A 15,658-nucleotide genomic window follows, 5' to 3' on the forward strand; every position below is an offset into this window, starting at 1 on the left:
GTGAAATAAATTCAATGTCGTGCTTTAACATTATTACATTATATAAGTAATGAGTGATCAACTTATGTGTTTTTTCTTCACTTGATATAAGATGCAATTGAGCACTAAAATACAAAAGTGCAATTATAAAAACTATTATTTTAATTATATTGTTATTTAGGTTCTCTCTCTCTCACACACGTACACACACACGTACACACACACATTACCTAGCAGGAGCAGAAGGTTCGTCCCTGGCAGATGTCAGAATGGTTTTGATAATGTGCTCCTAAGAAAAAACAATACACAATACATACGACTGGTTACGAGTGTATATTTGTATCTGCATGTTATTAATTCCTCCTAGTATAATGAAGAGACTCACTGTTTTTTTAATTCGTGAGAATAGATTATGAGATGTTAATATACATAACACACACATGCCTAACTAAATATGGACATGTAATGGCTGTACAGGTGTGTCTCCACACACCCCCAGACACATTCACACACTCATCTGGTCCCATCCGTCCAGTCAGTGCTAATGACCACTTAGTGATTCAAAACAAGTTGATGCTTTGTAAAAAAAACAGTGGGCAGGCCTCAGGTGCTGCCGCGCATGGCATTAACTGTTTACAAAGCCACAACAACAACAATAACAACATTACTCCCATAGCTCTGGGCTGTAACAAGAATGACTGATGAGACATTAACCTATTAGTTTGCCTCTGAGACCCCCCATGGACACTCACAGCAGATATGTGTGACAAGGTTTGGACTGATCTGGATTTTACACAAACTAGGTAACTGTCTGAGCCTGTGCTTCGGTTGTAAACTGACATATTTTGATTTACCGTAGCAGAAGCTCCTGCTTATTGGCACAATCTTTTTAAATTTAACATTAAAGTCAGTCTGTGACTATTCCGAGGGAGGATCTACTAATTTAAGTGGGAGCTAATTAGATACATTCTATTTTTCCTCTCTTTTACCACTTCCACTGTCATTTATTTAGAAAGTTTAGAAATATGATACCTTGTCCCAGATCAAACTAACTTGTCTTCTTAAGAATGTACTCTTGTTAAAAACGTATCAGTAATGCTAATCCTACTAACTGCCGTCCTTCCCAAACTACAACTGGTTCCACTGACCTTGACATCAGGGAACTTGGTAAGAACCACGTCGGCTGTGGTGGGGTGGAGGGCTGGAAGCTCCCCATAAAAGTTGGGAAAACACACAAGAGATCCGAGGAGGATCTGAGCCTCTACTCTTGGAGCCTGGAGAGGAGGAAGAGGGGAGGGCAAAAAGAAAAGAGTAGAAAAGATAGAAATGTTAATTAAATAAGAAAAAGGGAAAAACACTTCTGTGTATCATAGTGAATAGAAGGTGTGCAATACTATTTTTGAACTGAATAATTACATGAAATTAAATCAAATTGAACAGTTGTGTCTTACATTGAGTGAGGAGCAGGCTGTAACTCTAGAAGCTGCAATGATGAAGTCCAGAATCAGCATGGTGGCTCCAGGCAGACCAATACTGAAGAACCTGGGACTGCAGTGTTTGATAATGGTGTTCACAATATCCTGGAAAATAAAGTTTTTTAATTACACACTCGAATAATAATAGCAACTAAAGCAAAAGTACATTTAATCAGTGTTGTAAATGTTGTAAGTTTGTTCATGTGTTCATCTCCACACGACATATTTTGCACTTCTGTCTGTCCTGGGAGGTTGGATCCCTCACATGTGACTCTCTCTGAGGGTTCTATGTTTCAACTGACTGGAACATTTGCATACCCACATACAGCCACTCTGGAAAATTTCAGGAAAATGTCAGGTCCTCTGTACATGTCTTTAAGTAACTAGAGATGAGGAGCAGATGACAAAGGTCTACTAAGTTCACTTTTATTCTAGCTCTTTTGAATTTGTAGTCTTTAACCCCAACTGACTTGAGTGACATCACATGTCAGCACAAGAGTGATAAATGTGTTGTTGTTCACAGTAAAGTAAACCCAACCTCAGGATAATAATTTTAACCCAAACCCTTCATTAGACTACCTGGTCTTGGTGGAGCAGCCCTTGGTGCATGATGTTGTAAAAGTGTGTAAGAAAGTCTGTGTTCGGGGAAACATCTTGTCGTCTTTTCATTATCCTGCAGATCAGCTTATAGGCGTGAAGCTTCCCCTGCTTGTAACGCTCTGTCAGCATAGTGGCCTGAGGGAAAAACACACACACACAAAAATGTGAACAGATAAAACATGCATAGGCAAGAAAATTAAGATGTTAACTGGCTTGATCGTGGAGCTCTTCCTGTCCCTGTGCACCGAATTGTTGTTAAGTAAATATCTAGCAAGGTCACTAGATAAAATTGGACATAACAATCTAACTGTAATTGATATGAGAGGACCTATGGGGATAGTCAGTACCTTAAAGAGCCAGGGGGTGAGAATTCTCAGAGGAGGGATCAGACCAGGAGGAGGTGGAGATGATTGGTTGTCCAGAGAAATGCCCAAATTATCTCTTATCTGTAAAGAGAAATGTCCATTTATACCAAAACAATCTTTATTTGAGTGTTAAGTTGTGGTTGTGTTTTGTCTGTGTGTGTGTTACCTTGGCCAAGTTTTGCCACAGTTCACACAGGTAGTCAAAGACCTGAGCGTGAATCTCTGGGTCTTTAATGCTATTGACGTCCCCCAGGATGCCCAGCATCCTCCGCCACATTACAGTGGCGACATCTGCGTGCCATCCAGTCTGAGAACCACCCGCCATCACACTGCAGTCCTCGCTGGGAAACTCACTGGTTTCTAAAATCAATCGATCAATCAGTTCATGACTCTTTCTTGTTCACTCACAGCTGTATCTTTAGCAGACAAAAACGTGTAGAAATAACTTATGTTTGTGTGTGTGTGTGTGTGTGTATGTGTTACCCAGGTCATCAGGGGTCTGCAGGACAGAGTTGTGGAGCTTCTGGTCCAGCTGCAGGTGTGTGTGAGAGTGGGAGTGTGTGTGATCAGCATGTTCTGCTGTCAACGTAGCTGGGGAGGGTGTCTGGGACCGAGAGCCTCCAAGAGAATGCATTGGAGAAGCACTCTCAGAACCTAATTAACACGGCACACACATGACAAGAAGAAACGAAGGATGAACACGAGAAGGAGCCAGAGAACAACAGCCTGTTTCATGAAGTCGGTTTAGTGAAAAAGTTGAACCTGGCAAGTTCTCTTCAATAAACTTTGTCCCCATCAGGTTACAGCTGAATACATTGAATCTAGTAAATGGTAGCATTTCAGCACTTGAGCATTTATTTATTAAAGAAATGAATCTCTGCTACACAATGTAGTCTAGTGGACTACGCCGAATATCATGGTATTAACTTAGTGACTCTTTTCTCCAACTCAGGCTTATTCGCTGCTGCTGTGTTTTATTTTTGTTGTATATTATCTCTCTAGCTCCACTGAATTAAAATGGAGGTTCTGCTCTTTATTTACTAGTTGCCATGGTGAATCACATTATGAGAGCTCCATTAATGATATCTTTCCACCGTGTACACACTAAACTCAGAGTGACGATACTCTGAGCTGATCAGCTGTCCTGGAAGTCCTGGAACTCAAGAGTTCAGGGTTAAAGTTCACAGAAAAATCTGTTGTTTTTTTCGTTTGAAGAATCGGTCACCATTTACTTGAATTGGATTGATTTGGCTGCAACACTGTTTACACCTGAGACTCCAGAAGTGATTTGTGCACTCAAACACTTCACCCACTCATGGTGGTGAGTAGATGATGAGAGAATTATCATTTTCTGGTGACCTGTCCCTTTAAGCTCTACATTTGTGAAACCGGCCCAAGATCTTTCAATTACTGTGTGTTATCAACAAAATTGTACATCTGCTTTTCCCAGATCTGTGTAACTTTATTGTTCTGTCTCAGTAGAAATGACACCTTTTCATCTACTCTTACTATCTATGCTGAGGAAAGGAAATGTAAACAATAAAATTTAGCTCTACAGGCTTGAATTCAATATAGAGGAAATGACAGCTCATGTACAGTGTTCACAGAAGTTTAAAGAAGTGTATCATAGTGCACAAACATTTTGAAATTTTGACTGTTAAATATAAACTGTGGATTCAACTATTTCTATCTGCACAAGTAGCGCTGGGGGGGTTCATTATTTTTGTTAAAAGGGGATAGCATCCCCCTACAAATTGCCATATGATTACAATTATATTCTATTTGCATAATAATAACCAAGTTCCAAATATACTATCTAAATGATATAAAAACACTAATGTGAAGGTGCAAGTCTGTGCATATAATAGAGAGCAACAGAAATATAGTGAGAGTCTTCATGTTACAGATTGGACATACCGGTAACAGTGACAGTATGGCTGAGGCTGCTGGTCTCTGAGTCGATGTGAAGCGTTGTCAAACTGGCTACTTCATGTTCTTCGCTGGCTGCACCCCCGCCCAGACTGTCCTGGTCCAGTGAGCTGCCCCGGCCTCCTGCCCCAGATCCAACTCCTCCTCCGCAAGATTCTGAGCTGAAAGGGAAATCTATAGGAAAGAAATTAAATTAGTAGGAAGGCTACCCGGCTGTCACACTAACCACTGAGGCAGTGCCACACAGATTGTGGGTACTGCAATTTTAGAAATGATTAATAGTTTTAGGGTTTCAGGACTGAAGTAGTCTGACACTACCAAGGGCTTAGACATTTTAAATGCTCCCACATCAAGGAAAATCAGAGTTACAAAAGGCTTCCATTTAAAGAAAGAACAGCTGCATAATTGATACTTTTAAACTGTGAAGTGAAAAAGAGATGTGTCTTTCTTTGATTCAATTTAACTGATATATACAGCGATATTTTATTATTTGTATAACCCTAACTATTAAAGGTTTGGAGTGTAGACTTTAGTGACATCTAGAGGTGAAGTTGCATGTTGCAGCTGAATACCCCTCACCTCACCCTCCCCTCCCAAACATAGAAGAGAACCTGTGGAAACCTTCAGTTGTCATAGAAACTGAAAACGTGTTTAGTTTGTCCAGTCTGGACGACTGTAAAAAAAACATGGTGGCCTCCGTAGAGAGTAGCCACTCCAGATGTAAACATAAAGTATTTAAATATAAAGGGGCCATTCTAGGGTAAGAAAAACACCAAGTCATAAAATTTAGATTAAACACACAAGTGAAAAATACCCCAGGATTATCTATTTCTGCCAATAGATCCCTTTCACCTAAATCTTACACACTGTCTGCTTTTCTATTAATGTATCGTCTATTTTATATCCTATGACAGATAAATACTCTACACATTTTGTAAAAACATGACAAAAATCAACAGAGAGTCATGGTAATACATTAAAAATGTATCCAGAATCCTTATCTTGTCCCTTACTATCAAACTTGCAGGTTGAGTACTGAAAGGCATTGAAGGAGTCTGACTGGCTGTCCGAGCTGATGACATCAGAACCGCTGGCACTTGCAGGTGACGTCCACTCAGAGGGAACACCTGGATCATCGATGGGCCGAAGATCATCCGAGGGTCGTGATCCAGGACTCTGACCAGCCTCTAGGAGTTCGGGCAGGTCCCTGGGGACCTCCAAACTTCCTGGGCTGCTGCCACGACGGCCCTGTGTGTCAAATAAGAAGCAGTGGTTTTTAGTTTCTATGATTTGTGTCTAACAATCTTGAATCTGTGTATAAGTGAGTTGCACTGACTCCTGTTCCTTTGCTTCTCAGTCTCTCTTGGATGAACTCGTCCATGAGGTCAGAGAAATTTGGGTTGCTGCTTCCAACATCACTGGAGACTGGGCGGGCTTTCTGGACCACCTCCTCTTTATTGGCTACACACACACCAAGACATTAAGGCAAGTTGATTATGATAGCCAAAAACTGAAGTACACCCTTGCGTCTCTCCCACACCCAAACACACGCACAAGAATGGTGGCAATATGGTAACACACGTATAGGCAAGATCGGGACGAATACAGAGGAATAGTATGTGATAACATGATAGAGACAGTGTGTACAGGTTCATGTCCACTCAAACTGCTTACATGAAAAAATTAAATATGTACCATAATTTTGTGAACTGGTATGACTTGCTTGTAAATTCTAACAAAGTGCATAGCTCGTACTTATATTATTTAGGGATATAGCAACATTTTTTATAGGTCAGGAACTAATATTCCAACACCATCCATGTAGCATTAGCTACATTATTGCTATTATTACTGCTGCTGATGCTTGATACGAAATTATTCTAAAATGTCATAAATATCCACAACAAACTAGAAACAAATTAATTGATAAAGAGTTTCTCTGGATAGTAAGAGCAGTTCTGATGTGTTTGCACTGTCGGCCTTGAGGTTATCAAAAGACTGATGTTAAAAAAAAGCCACAAGACAGCAGGCACATCGACAGCCACTAGAAAAGCAATGCAGGAGTTAATTCACACCATCATGCACATAGAGCAAGAGAGAATATCACCCTGTTAGGTCAGGACAAGCAGCAGGTTTGTTACTATGAGTTATGTTGCTGTTAGCTTGGAGGCAGTGAAAGTGCTCGCAGGATTAACAAACTAATCTTTAATTCCTAAGCCTGTGGCTGATGGAGTTGACAGAGCCTGGTTCCTCAGCTCAATATCATACTTTGATCAATAAAGCTTAGTTATTTCATTCATCGAAAATACGGATTCTACTGCCTTTTTAGCAGATGAAAAATTCACCTTGCTGCCCATTTTTCCTTCAAGATTTTAGACTTAAAACACTCACCACACAACAAGACAGGCTGCCTACAAACTGCACCGCCCTGCAGGCGCAGTGTTACATCAGTTTGTCTGTCCTGACTGTATGTGCAACAAAGCCCCTGAAGGTCAGAGCAACAACAGCTTTCAATCATTTACGTTTAAACTGCTTATTAGAGGATCAGCCTCTTGCTGCAATGATCACAAGAAAGAAATTAAGTTAGGAGCAAACACAGTTAACAACTTAAAACAACAAAGCCTATTTTACTCAAGTTTACTTAGCTGAATCTCTTCTTTACATTTCTGCACGTTGACACATATAATTAGTATGTTACAGTTAGCTCTTCCGGCCCAGATGTTAAATACCATGAATTTAGCTGTGACTCCTGGTATACTATTTTACTGTCATGATTATTTGCCATGTCATCACCAACAGCAACAAGAATGAGACATCTGTATAGTACCATATGCTGACCTACAAATCAGATACTGGTTGTATGAATAAAGGTCTAATATATACTGATTGAAGTTGCAGCATGTAGGTATTATGCATTTCAAAGTGGGACTACAGAATGAAAGTGTTGGTGCTGAGTACAAGATAGCCCTATAGACATGATTAACTGCGCCACTCCATCTCACACAGCCTTTATTCTCTATCACAGCTTCATATGCTTTTCTTTGTAGATCTGTTCACTAAAATGTGCAACGAGATATCTCTGTTATTAATGCTTTCAGTACAGTTGTGTGTTTGACGACGACTGCCCAAAACTACTTCTACTACCCAGCAAATTATCTAGCTGCTGAGAATCCAGCCAAGAGACAAAAATGTAACAAACAGTAACAGAAACCCTGCAGGGAATGACGCTACAGTTCTGACAGCACCGTGCAGCAGAGCAGATAGGAGGACTCTTCACTCGAGTCTGCGAGAGGCTAAAATCTATGGAAAGCTAGCGTCTTGTGAAAGATCAAGTCAGTAATGTCAGCTGAGCATAGCTTGGGGTGGAGACCCTCATACTTTAAAACAAGCAGATATCATGAAGATGCAAATACACAATATCTGGCCCAAAAGTAGCCAAACCAATCAAATACACAAATGACTGGTGGGCAACGTTTGGCGCAAGTCGGGAAGCAACACCCCTAAATGAAGAAAAGATCAAATGTGGCTGCACAACAGTGACTTCCACATCAGAGACAGATTCAGCTGATGTGACGCTAACTGTGCTCATAACGAGACAAATAGATTTCACACCAGTTCTGCTGCCTTCCACGTAAAGAATTAGAATGAATAGAAAGAGGTTATTTGATGTGCTGAATCTAATGTGCAGTCGCAATATTATCCTGTAGTGGTGTACATGGCAAATAACCATTATGAGCCTTTTCCTATTCATTCAAATTCTATGTTAGACACATTTTCACATACGGTCTCATGCTGCAGTCTAGTGGTCTGAGGATGAACTACAACAATCTCTTTTAAGTGTTTGCTAATATAAAATACCTTTATGAACTCAACTGTCATATCTAAACATTTATTCTAAATGTCACAAAGCAAAGACTCTCAAGAAGTAAAATGCATAAACCATTTTGGGGGTTTCTGCAGGATATTATGTATAACCATGTTTTTTTAATAAAAGTGCACCACTTCCTTCTGTACAGCTGAAGAGAGGCCAGAGTCCGGGGAGGAGGCGAACGAGGCACGAGGAGGCGGCATGCAAAATTGAGGAGAGGGAGGTGGAGAAGGGGGGAAATGGGCAGAAGAGGTTAAATTCCCAAAACCCTTAGGAAAAAAAAAAGAAGACAGGAGAAGGAGGGAGGGGGGTCCTCAGGTAGAGGAACAGGTGGGAGGGTATGGGAGGACGAGGGGGTCCTTGACAAGAGGCAGGCTGGAGGAGGGGCTACGTTCAAGGTGAAACACATCAATAGGGAGTTGAATTTCAGTCCAGTAGCAAGATGATGAGTGTCAGCCCCAAAAAAAATATCATTCCATCATAACAAACCAGTTAAAAACAGCCAAAAAGGAAAAGAGAGTTGTTGATGTTTGTGTTTTGTGAGTATACGTCTCTCCACAGTTGTCATGTCCTTTTACGAGCCCTTCGTTCGTAGCAATCCTCACCTGGCGCGGTCGTCTTTCGTCCAAAGTAGCCCAGGACGTGGGAGTAGAGGTCTCTTAGCGATGCGTCACCCATGGCAGCCCGGCCCTGCCTCTGTGGCGACGAGCCTTGGGATGACCCCTGACCTCGGGGCCTGGGTTTGGAGGACAGAGCGTGAACCACAGTCTTATAGACGCCACCGAGAAGGGCTCCCTGGTGGTGACGCGTGGAGGTACTGCCTGGCTCCTGGGAGCGGGAGCGGGAAGCTCGAGATCGCAAGGCTGAACGTCCCAAGCGCCCACGCACCCCTGACGAGGAACCTGTAACGCCTGATGGCACCTCTGTGTGTACCTCAGAGCTCAGACTGGATCCCACACAGGATCCCGGATGTTGTTTGTCCCCTCCACTACCGGCTCTGTTTTCCAGACCTCCGCCTCCTGCTGTGCCCCCTACCCCGCTGCCGTCTGGAACTGTCCCAGAGACCGATTTCTCGTGTGCTCCTGCTCTGTGGCTGATCCCAGAGCCAAACTTACCTGAACCGCTTGCTCCCAGCTTGCCCCCTGACCCAGATCCAGCCCCGGGCCTCTCCCCAGCTGAGTGACTGTGTGTGTGAAAATGACTGAGGCGACGCAGTCGGGCTTTCCAGTGAGCCTCTTTACTCTCGAGGGGGTTGTGGAACTGGACAGACTCAGTTGAGGGCCTGAAGCTGACATGAACACCCCCAGAATGTTGCCTCTTGGTGCTACTACGAGGCACCTTGACCTTGGCTGGATCTGAAGTTTGGGTGGTTTGGTTTGATTCAATGCTCGATTCTATTGTGTTCATTTCTTGCTGAATTAAAATTGACCTCTCACTTCCTGTTGCTTCTTTTACAACCTGTTTATTTTCTTCCATTTCCCTCCACACGTCACATTTACCTTCCCATCCTGCTGCCTTCCCTGTATTTCCTCCTCCCTTTTTCTCCACAGTGGTTCTTTCTAAGCTTGCGGTTCCCCTGGCATTGGGTGTCGGACACTGACACTGCAGCTCCAAGCACTCATAGATGCTCCGCTGCTCTGCCTCACTCTCCTCTGTTGAATCCACACTGCTGTGTCTCACTGACTTACTTCCATGCCTGTTGTCTGTTACCACCTGTCTCACCTCTCCTACCTGTGCTGTGGATTCTATTTGTGCTCTTGCTACCCCGGTTTGCACTGGCGTAGGTAAAGTAACACTGTTCTCTAAAGTGTGACCAGGACTATCTCTCTCTCCAGCCTCCTCCTTCTTCTCACCTCCTTTGTTGGTGAGGTAGTCCCTGATAGAGAAGAATAAATCATCCTCTTCTGCCCCGGCTCTCATTTCACCCTCTTCTGCATAACTTTCTTTTTCAGATGAAGAAATGAAGGCAGAATCCCAATCGCTTACCCAATCAGAGCTAGAACCTCGGCTTCGAGAGCCAATCTGTTGCCAGAAAAGGTCGTAAACACTACCATCATCTTGTCCCTCTGAGGTCGAGGAAACAACACCATTGGAGAAGGTAAGAGGGGTGGGAGAGGGGGAGGTGGGAGGGTGTGGAAGTGGCTGAGCTGTGTGGCTGTTGGCTGCGAGTGTAGAAGGAGTGGTTGAGTGGTGCTGTTGGTGGGGGTTTGGGATTGAAGTGGGATCCCTCTGAGGGTCTTCACCTTTGACCCGTTCTGCTATGAAAGGCTCCATGATGTCAGAGGCACTGCTGCTCCTTGCGAGGGATGAAGGGCCCAGGGCGTCCAGGTCACATGTCCCACCCTGGAACACCTCAGAACAGGAGGTGGGAGGGGCCTCGTCGCTCTGGGAGGAGTGACGCATCCGAGAGGCGCGGGATGTGAGCGTGATTGGTGGGTCGTCGAGGTCTGGTAATTGGGGGAAGACAAAGGAAGGGGAGTGAGGTTAGTAGAGGGTAAGTGGGGATCAACACATTTAAATACACATATACTGAACAGACAAAGGTTGAAATATACAAAGATACCAACAAAGATAGATAAACAGAAACCTACAAAAGCAAAGAGAAAAACAAACAATTCCCAAAGGTGTGTCATTACTTTATTGTGATGAACGTGACCATGACAACACCTTTCTGAACTGGTGACAAGATTATGAAATGGGGCAAAGATGTGTATCATAGAATGATTCACACAATTTTAATTTACCTTTCAATTAAAGTCTCCAAAATAATGATAATATTTGTTTTGAATCTTAAGCCATGAATATTTGGTGCCTAATCAACTCATAGTCAACTCAAGTTGAGTCATCTCAGACATCACAAGGTTATACATCAACCTGAGATGGAGATCTAGGAATTTCATCTTTCTGCTCTCAAGTTGAATGTAACTACTAGGAGAAACTAAAAACACCTAGTTACCTTTTAGATTTAGCTGATACAGAATAGCATCCATGGCTGAGACAGTTTTTTACAACTTCATCAACTTCAACCATGAAAAACACATTATACATTACAACTACCTTTAAATGTCTTCTTTTAATGACATTCATATATTGGACATGGCTATTTGGCAGTTGAAAAAAAGACTTTGTAGCTGTAATCATAAATATACTTCCACATTACACACACACACACACCAAAATCAACAAACACAAAAGTTAAATCATGCTTGCAGAAACCATTATAAATTGCAATCGTTGCCATTGTCAGGTTGATTTTAATGGCACCCCAAGAATAAATGTCATCAAATGAAAAAACACACAAGACATTGGTGGAAGGGAAATCAATAAGAAGTGAGCAGAAACTGTTTTGCAGAAAAGAGTGCATGCATGTAGAGTTGATAAAATGACAGAAAGAGGAACATGCATTTGTGCAGGCAGGCAAACACGGGTAGGTTCCTAGTTTCATGCAGACGTGTAAACAATAGAAACCCGCTTTGTCTCCATCGATCTATTACAATCTGTAGTTTGTTTAATATTTGTAGAGTAAAACCAAAACATCAGGAGATGATACCTTCTTGCTAAAAGTGAGGCTATATTTCATTCAGTGCATTGGCTATGCAAAATTCAATTGTGCCAATGAATGTTATAACCACAACAGTAACTAACTTAAAGGTTCAGTGTGTAGAATATAGTGACATCTAGAGGTGAAGTTTCATGTTGCAGCTTAATACTCCTCACCTCATCCCTCCCCTTCCCAACCTGTGGTGAACTTCAGTTGTCATGAAAACTCAAAAGGTTTTAGTTCGTCCAGTTTGGACAACAGTAAAAAACATGGCGGCCTCCACAGAGAGGACCCCCACCATGTAAGTATGTTTTTAGATATAAAGAGTCCATTGTAGGGTAAAGAAAAAATAATTCATACAATTTAAATGATTACACAACAGTGAAACATCACTCAGATTATTTTATATTAAATTTCTGCCAAAAATTCCTAAAATCTTACACACTGGACCTTTACACATGGAAAGCACAGTGTATGCTGTGGAGGACATACATGAGAGTATTTAATTATTTTCTACTTTCAACAGTTGCATAATAAGACCGCATCACTCTATGCAACTCATAATAATCCAATGTGGTTATTTCTTACTCCTTCTCAATAACAAATCACCTACGAAGTGCTTTCTCCAGACACAGAATATTCTCCCTTCAAGGTGAATCTTTGTTTTTATTCACATGGCAAAGACCAACATCTTACACCTAACATCTGATGAGACAACTTGGATAAATAACTCCACTCTTCACTAAAACATCACGATTTTTAAAATAAAAAAACGTGAGATGAAGTAGCAACACACTATGGTATCATCATCCATTTGTCACATGCAACATTTCAGCCAATGCTGATCAGATGATTGCAGAGTTTCAAGGGAATGATCATTATCAGTTACAGATTGATGATTCCTAGTGGACCACGTGCAAATCGTTCCCTTTAGTGATGATAATTAAACAGCAAGAAAAATGGACAGACCGAGGTGAGATGACAGACATTAAGTTTCACTATCAGACAGACGTGCTGATGATGGATAAAGTTTCCAGGGAGACAGGTAGTGCAAAGAGTGTGTACCTGCCAGCTGGTCGGCAAGGGGGGGTAGTAAAGGGTTGTGGTGGTGGAGGACAGGAAGAGGCGGAGCCAGAGCAGGAGCACTCTTAGCACTGCGGATAAAGGCTGAGGATAGCAGAGAGTCCCCCGTAGAGCAGCTACGCAGGGCTAACAAGTTGGGAAGAAGAGATAGACGAGAAATAGAAGAAAATGGGGAATGGTGTGAAACAGAAGGAAGGAAGGGAGGAGGAGGGAAGTGCAGAGGGAGGGCAAAGTGTTGAAGTGAGGTGAAGTAAAAGATAATGCATATATATGGGGAGGATGTTAAAGTGAAAGGAATGACAAAATGTCAAAAATTATGTCAAGAAATAATGAAGATAGATAGATGGAGAAAATGGAGCAAAGACAGCGAAGAAGAGGAAAGTTTAAGGGCAGATGGAGGGAAGGAGGCGAGGGGGGTGATGAAGGAGTGAGACAGGGTTAGCTATGGAAGAAAGAGGGTGAGAGGCTGGTGGCAGCTCATATCTCTTCTCATGACCACAGTACACAGGAGCACTACATTTGTCTTAATGCTGGTCAGAGACACTTCAATCAGAGAATGAGGTTGTCTGCAAGTTCAACAAAACCTATGACTTTTAAATACATTTGTTAAATAGACAAATGATGAACCACGGTGCACACCAACAATGATCGTTAGCTTGAGTTACAGTGAAAACACGCAAACGCCCAGGATGGACTGCCTGTGTTGCATGTGTCTGAACTGCTGCGTGTGTCCCCCACACTGCCAGCCTGTCTGCTGCAGAGTTGTTAATACCAGTCCTCTTTATACATTGAGCTTGTCTTTGATAATGGCCATCAATAATAATAATCATCTATAGTTGATGAGCGGTCAGGGGAGTGTAACCAGAAAGCTTTCACATAATTAAAACACTGGTCAGAGCAAGAGAGAACGAGAGAGTGCACACTAGAAAAAACCACTGTCCTTTACCAGGGAAATTGAAATGGTGTCAGTTTTATCTGGTATTGCTGGTATGATGTCAATATGACTATCAGCAGATCTCTTCTCTTTCTGTTGATACTGACAACCGTGTGCTGCACACATGACAGAGAGGCAAGGCAGCGAAACAGTAGATGATGCACTGTAGAGGTGAGGCTGGAGCAGCACTCAACATCTGTATCGCACACAGGAAATGAGGCCACTCTGACCGCTTCTGTTAACATGGACAAACCGGGATGTTCTGCATGTCAGGCAACACAGGCAGTGTGTCCCAGACCTCAAGGATTTTAGAAGTGGTACATAAAATGTTAAGTAGAGCTTATCAGCAATGGTCCATTTTAATAAGGGTTATAAAAATACACTATGTGGTTATTTTAAGCCATTTTAGGCCCCATAGATACACTTCTGACAGAATGTATGTATTTGATTTATCTTTAAAGCCCACCACAGTGCCCACAATCATTTTGCATGAATAATTACCCATGCATCATCACTGAGAATTGAAGTAGAACCTCATACATTTAAAGAAGTAACTTAAATAATAACAGGCAAACTTTAAGAGTTTTTAAGAGTTTCAAGAAAGTAAATGTTTATAGTATATGTAGTGTTGGGAGTTAACAAATACAAAACCCCTTCCAAAATGAAATTCGTTCTTATTGTAACTCATCTTGCTTTAAGCTAAAACAGCAGTTATAGTCTAATGGTTTTGTTTTCTCTCTCTCCCCCTCCCCACTATCTCTCTCTCTTCTCTCCCCTCTTTTCCACCCATCTCTCCTCTCCTCCACATTTTTCTCTGCTCACCCCAACCGGTCGAGGCAGATGACCGCCCACATTGAGTCTGGTTCTAGAGGTTTCTCCCTGTTAATGAGGAAGTTCTTATCTCCACAGGCGACAAAGTGCTGCTCATTGTGGGAACTGTTGGGTTTCTCTATATTAAATTTGATTTTAAGGTCCTGACCTTGAGATAATGTATATTATGATTTGGCGCTATACAAAAAAAAAAATTGAATTCAACTGAATTGAATTTCTGTCCCTCAATGGCCACAGCTGAAGGTTTCACATAAGTCTGTTCCTCACAAACACCAGGAGGATGGACGTCTAAGAAGGGAAATACTAACCTACAGTCTTCTGGCGGACAATACTCCTGGCCTTTTCAATGCCGGGTGAACCAGCAGTGGTGGCACTTCGCTGCCTCATTGCTGCTGCCTGAACTGGTTGGTCTCTGCTCCAGCCTTTAGAAAAGGAACGATCCACAATCTGTCGCTGGCCCTCTGAACCGATACCTTGAGGATAAATGTAGGGAAGAAGAGACGGAATGATTTGTTGTCCGTGTGTCACTGTCTCTCTCTGTAACTACAACTATTTTATCTGAAAAGTCTGTTAACTGTCATCTTCAGGTCTCCACACATGTCATTTATGAGGTACAAGTAAGGCCTTTGGCCAGAGATGAGTCTTTGGGTCTGAATATTCTTGTAAATGATCAGTTTTTGATTTTGGGATATAAATTTTCCAAAAAATTCTTAAAAAACATTTTACTTAACATTAAACGTTTACTTGTAATTTCATTGGGAAAATAGCCTTGAAGTGTGCAAGATGTGAAAGAGTCTGAATCATTTCTGAGGCCTCAGTAGACTTCCTTATGGTCATAAATTGTGTGACATTGCTGACAGTAAGCTGGGGTGCCTGCATTGTACATTTAACTTTTTCCGCTTTAGATTTACACTAAGGATTATGATTGTAATTGTTTGTGTTGCTGTTGGCTTTGGTTAATGTGATGTTAGAATCAGCTGGCTGAGTTTCAGACCTGCTCTTAAGAAGTTGTATGTGTCTACACAGGATCTGTCAGAGTCTCTGGCTACTGAC

General features: G+C 42.0%; 1 protein-coding gene across 11 annotated transcripts in view; it reads right to left on the bottom strand.

Moving 5' to 3' along the window:
- The window catches only part of ralgapa1 (Ral GTPase activating protein catalytic subunit alpha 1), a 72,186-nt gene that overhangs the window by 44,841 nt on the left and 11,687 nt on the right, over positions 1–15,658 (bottom strand). For 5 of the 11 annotated variants that reach the window (XM_069535235.1, XM_069535233.1, XM_069535234.1 and 2 more), the window contains exons 17-29: positions 14,914–15,078; positions 12,823–12,966; positions 8,822–10,663; positions 5,685–5,809; positions 5,362–5,596; positions 4,337–4,522; positions 2,903–3,073; positions 2,586–2,779; positions 2,402–2,500; positions 2,034–2,189; positions 1,431–1,559; positions 1,128–1,253; positions 210–268 (exon numbers count right to left, since the gene is read on the bottom strand). In XM_069535235.1, the coding sequence (XP_069391336.1) occupies positions 210–268; positions 1,128–1,253; positions 1,431–1,559; positions 2,034–2,189; positions 2,402–2,500; positions 2,586–2,779; positions 2,903–3,073; positions 4,337–4,522; positions 5,362–5,596; positions 5,685–5,809; positions 8,822–10,663; positions 12,823–12,966; positions 14,914–15,078 (3,631 nt within the window). The remainder of the gene's footprint in view (positions 1–209; positions 269–1,127; positions 1,254–1,430; positions 1,560–2,033; positions 2,190–2,401; positions 2,501–2,585; positions 2,780–2,902; positions 3,074–4,336; positions 4,523–5,361; positions 5,597–5,684; positions 5,810–8,821; positions 10,664–12,822; positions 12,967–14,913; positions 15,079–15,658) is intronic. The other 6 variants (XM_069535239.1, XM_069535243.1, XM_069535240.1 and 3 more) reach the window with 4 other exon arrangements.

Source organism: Paralichthys olivaceus, chromosome 12, assembly GCF_024713975.1.
Source record: "Paralichthys olivaceus isolate ysfri-2021 chromosome 12, ASM2471397v2, whole genome shotgun sequence".
Classification (NCBI taxonomy): Eukaryota; Metazoa; Chordata; class Actinopteri; order Pleuronectiformes; family Paralichthyidae; genus Paralichthys; species Paralichthys olivaceus.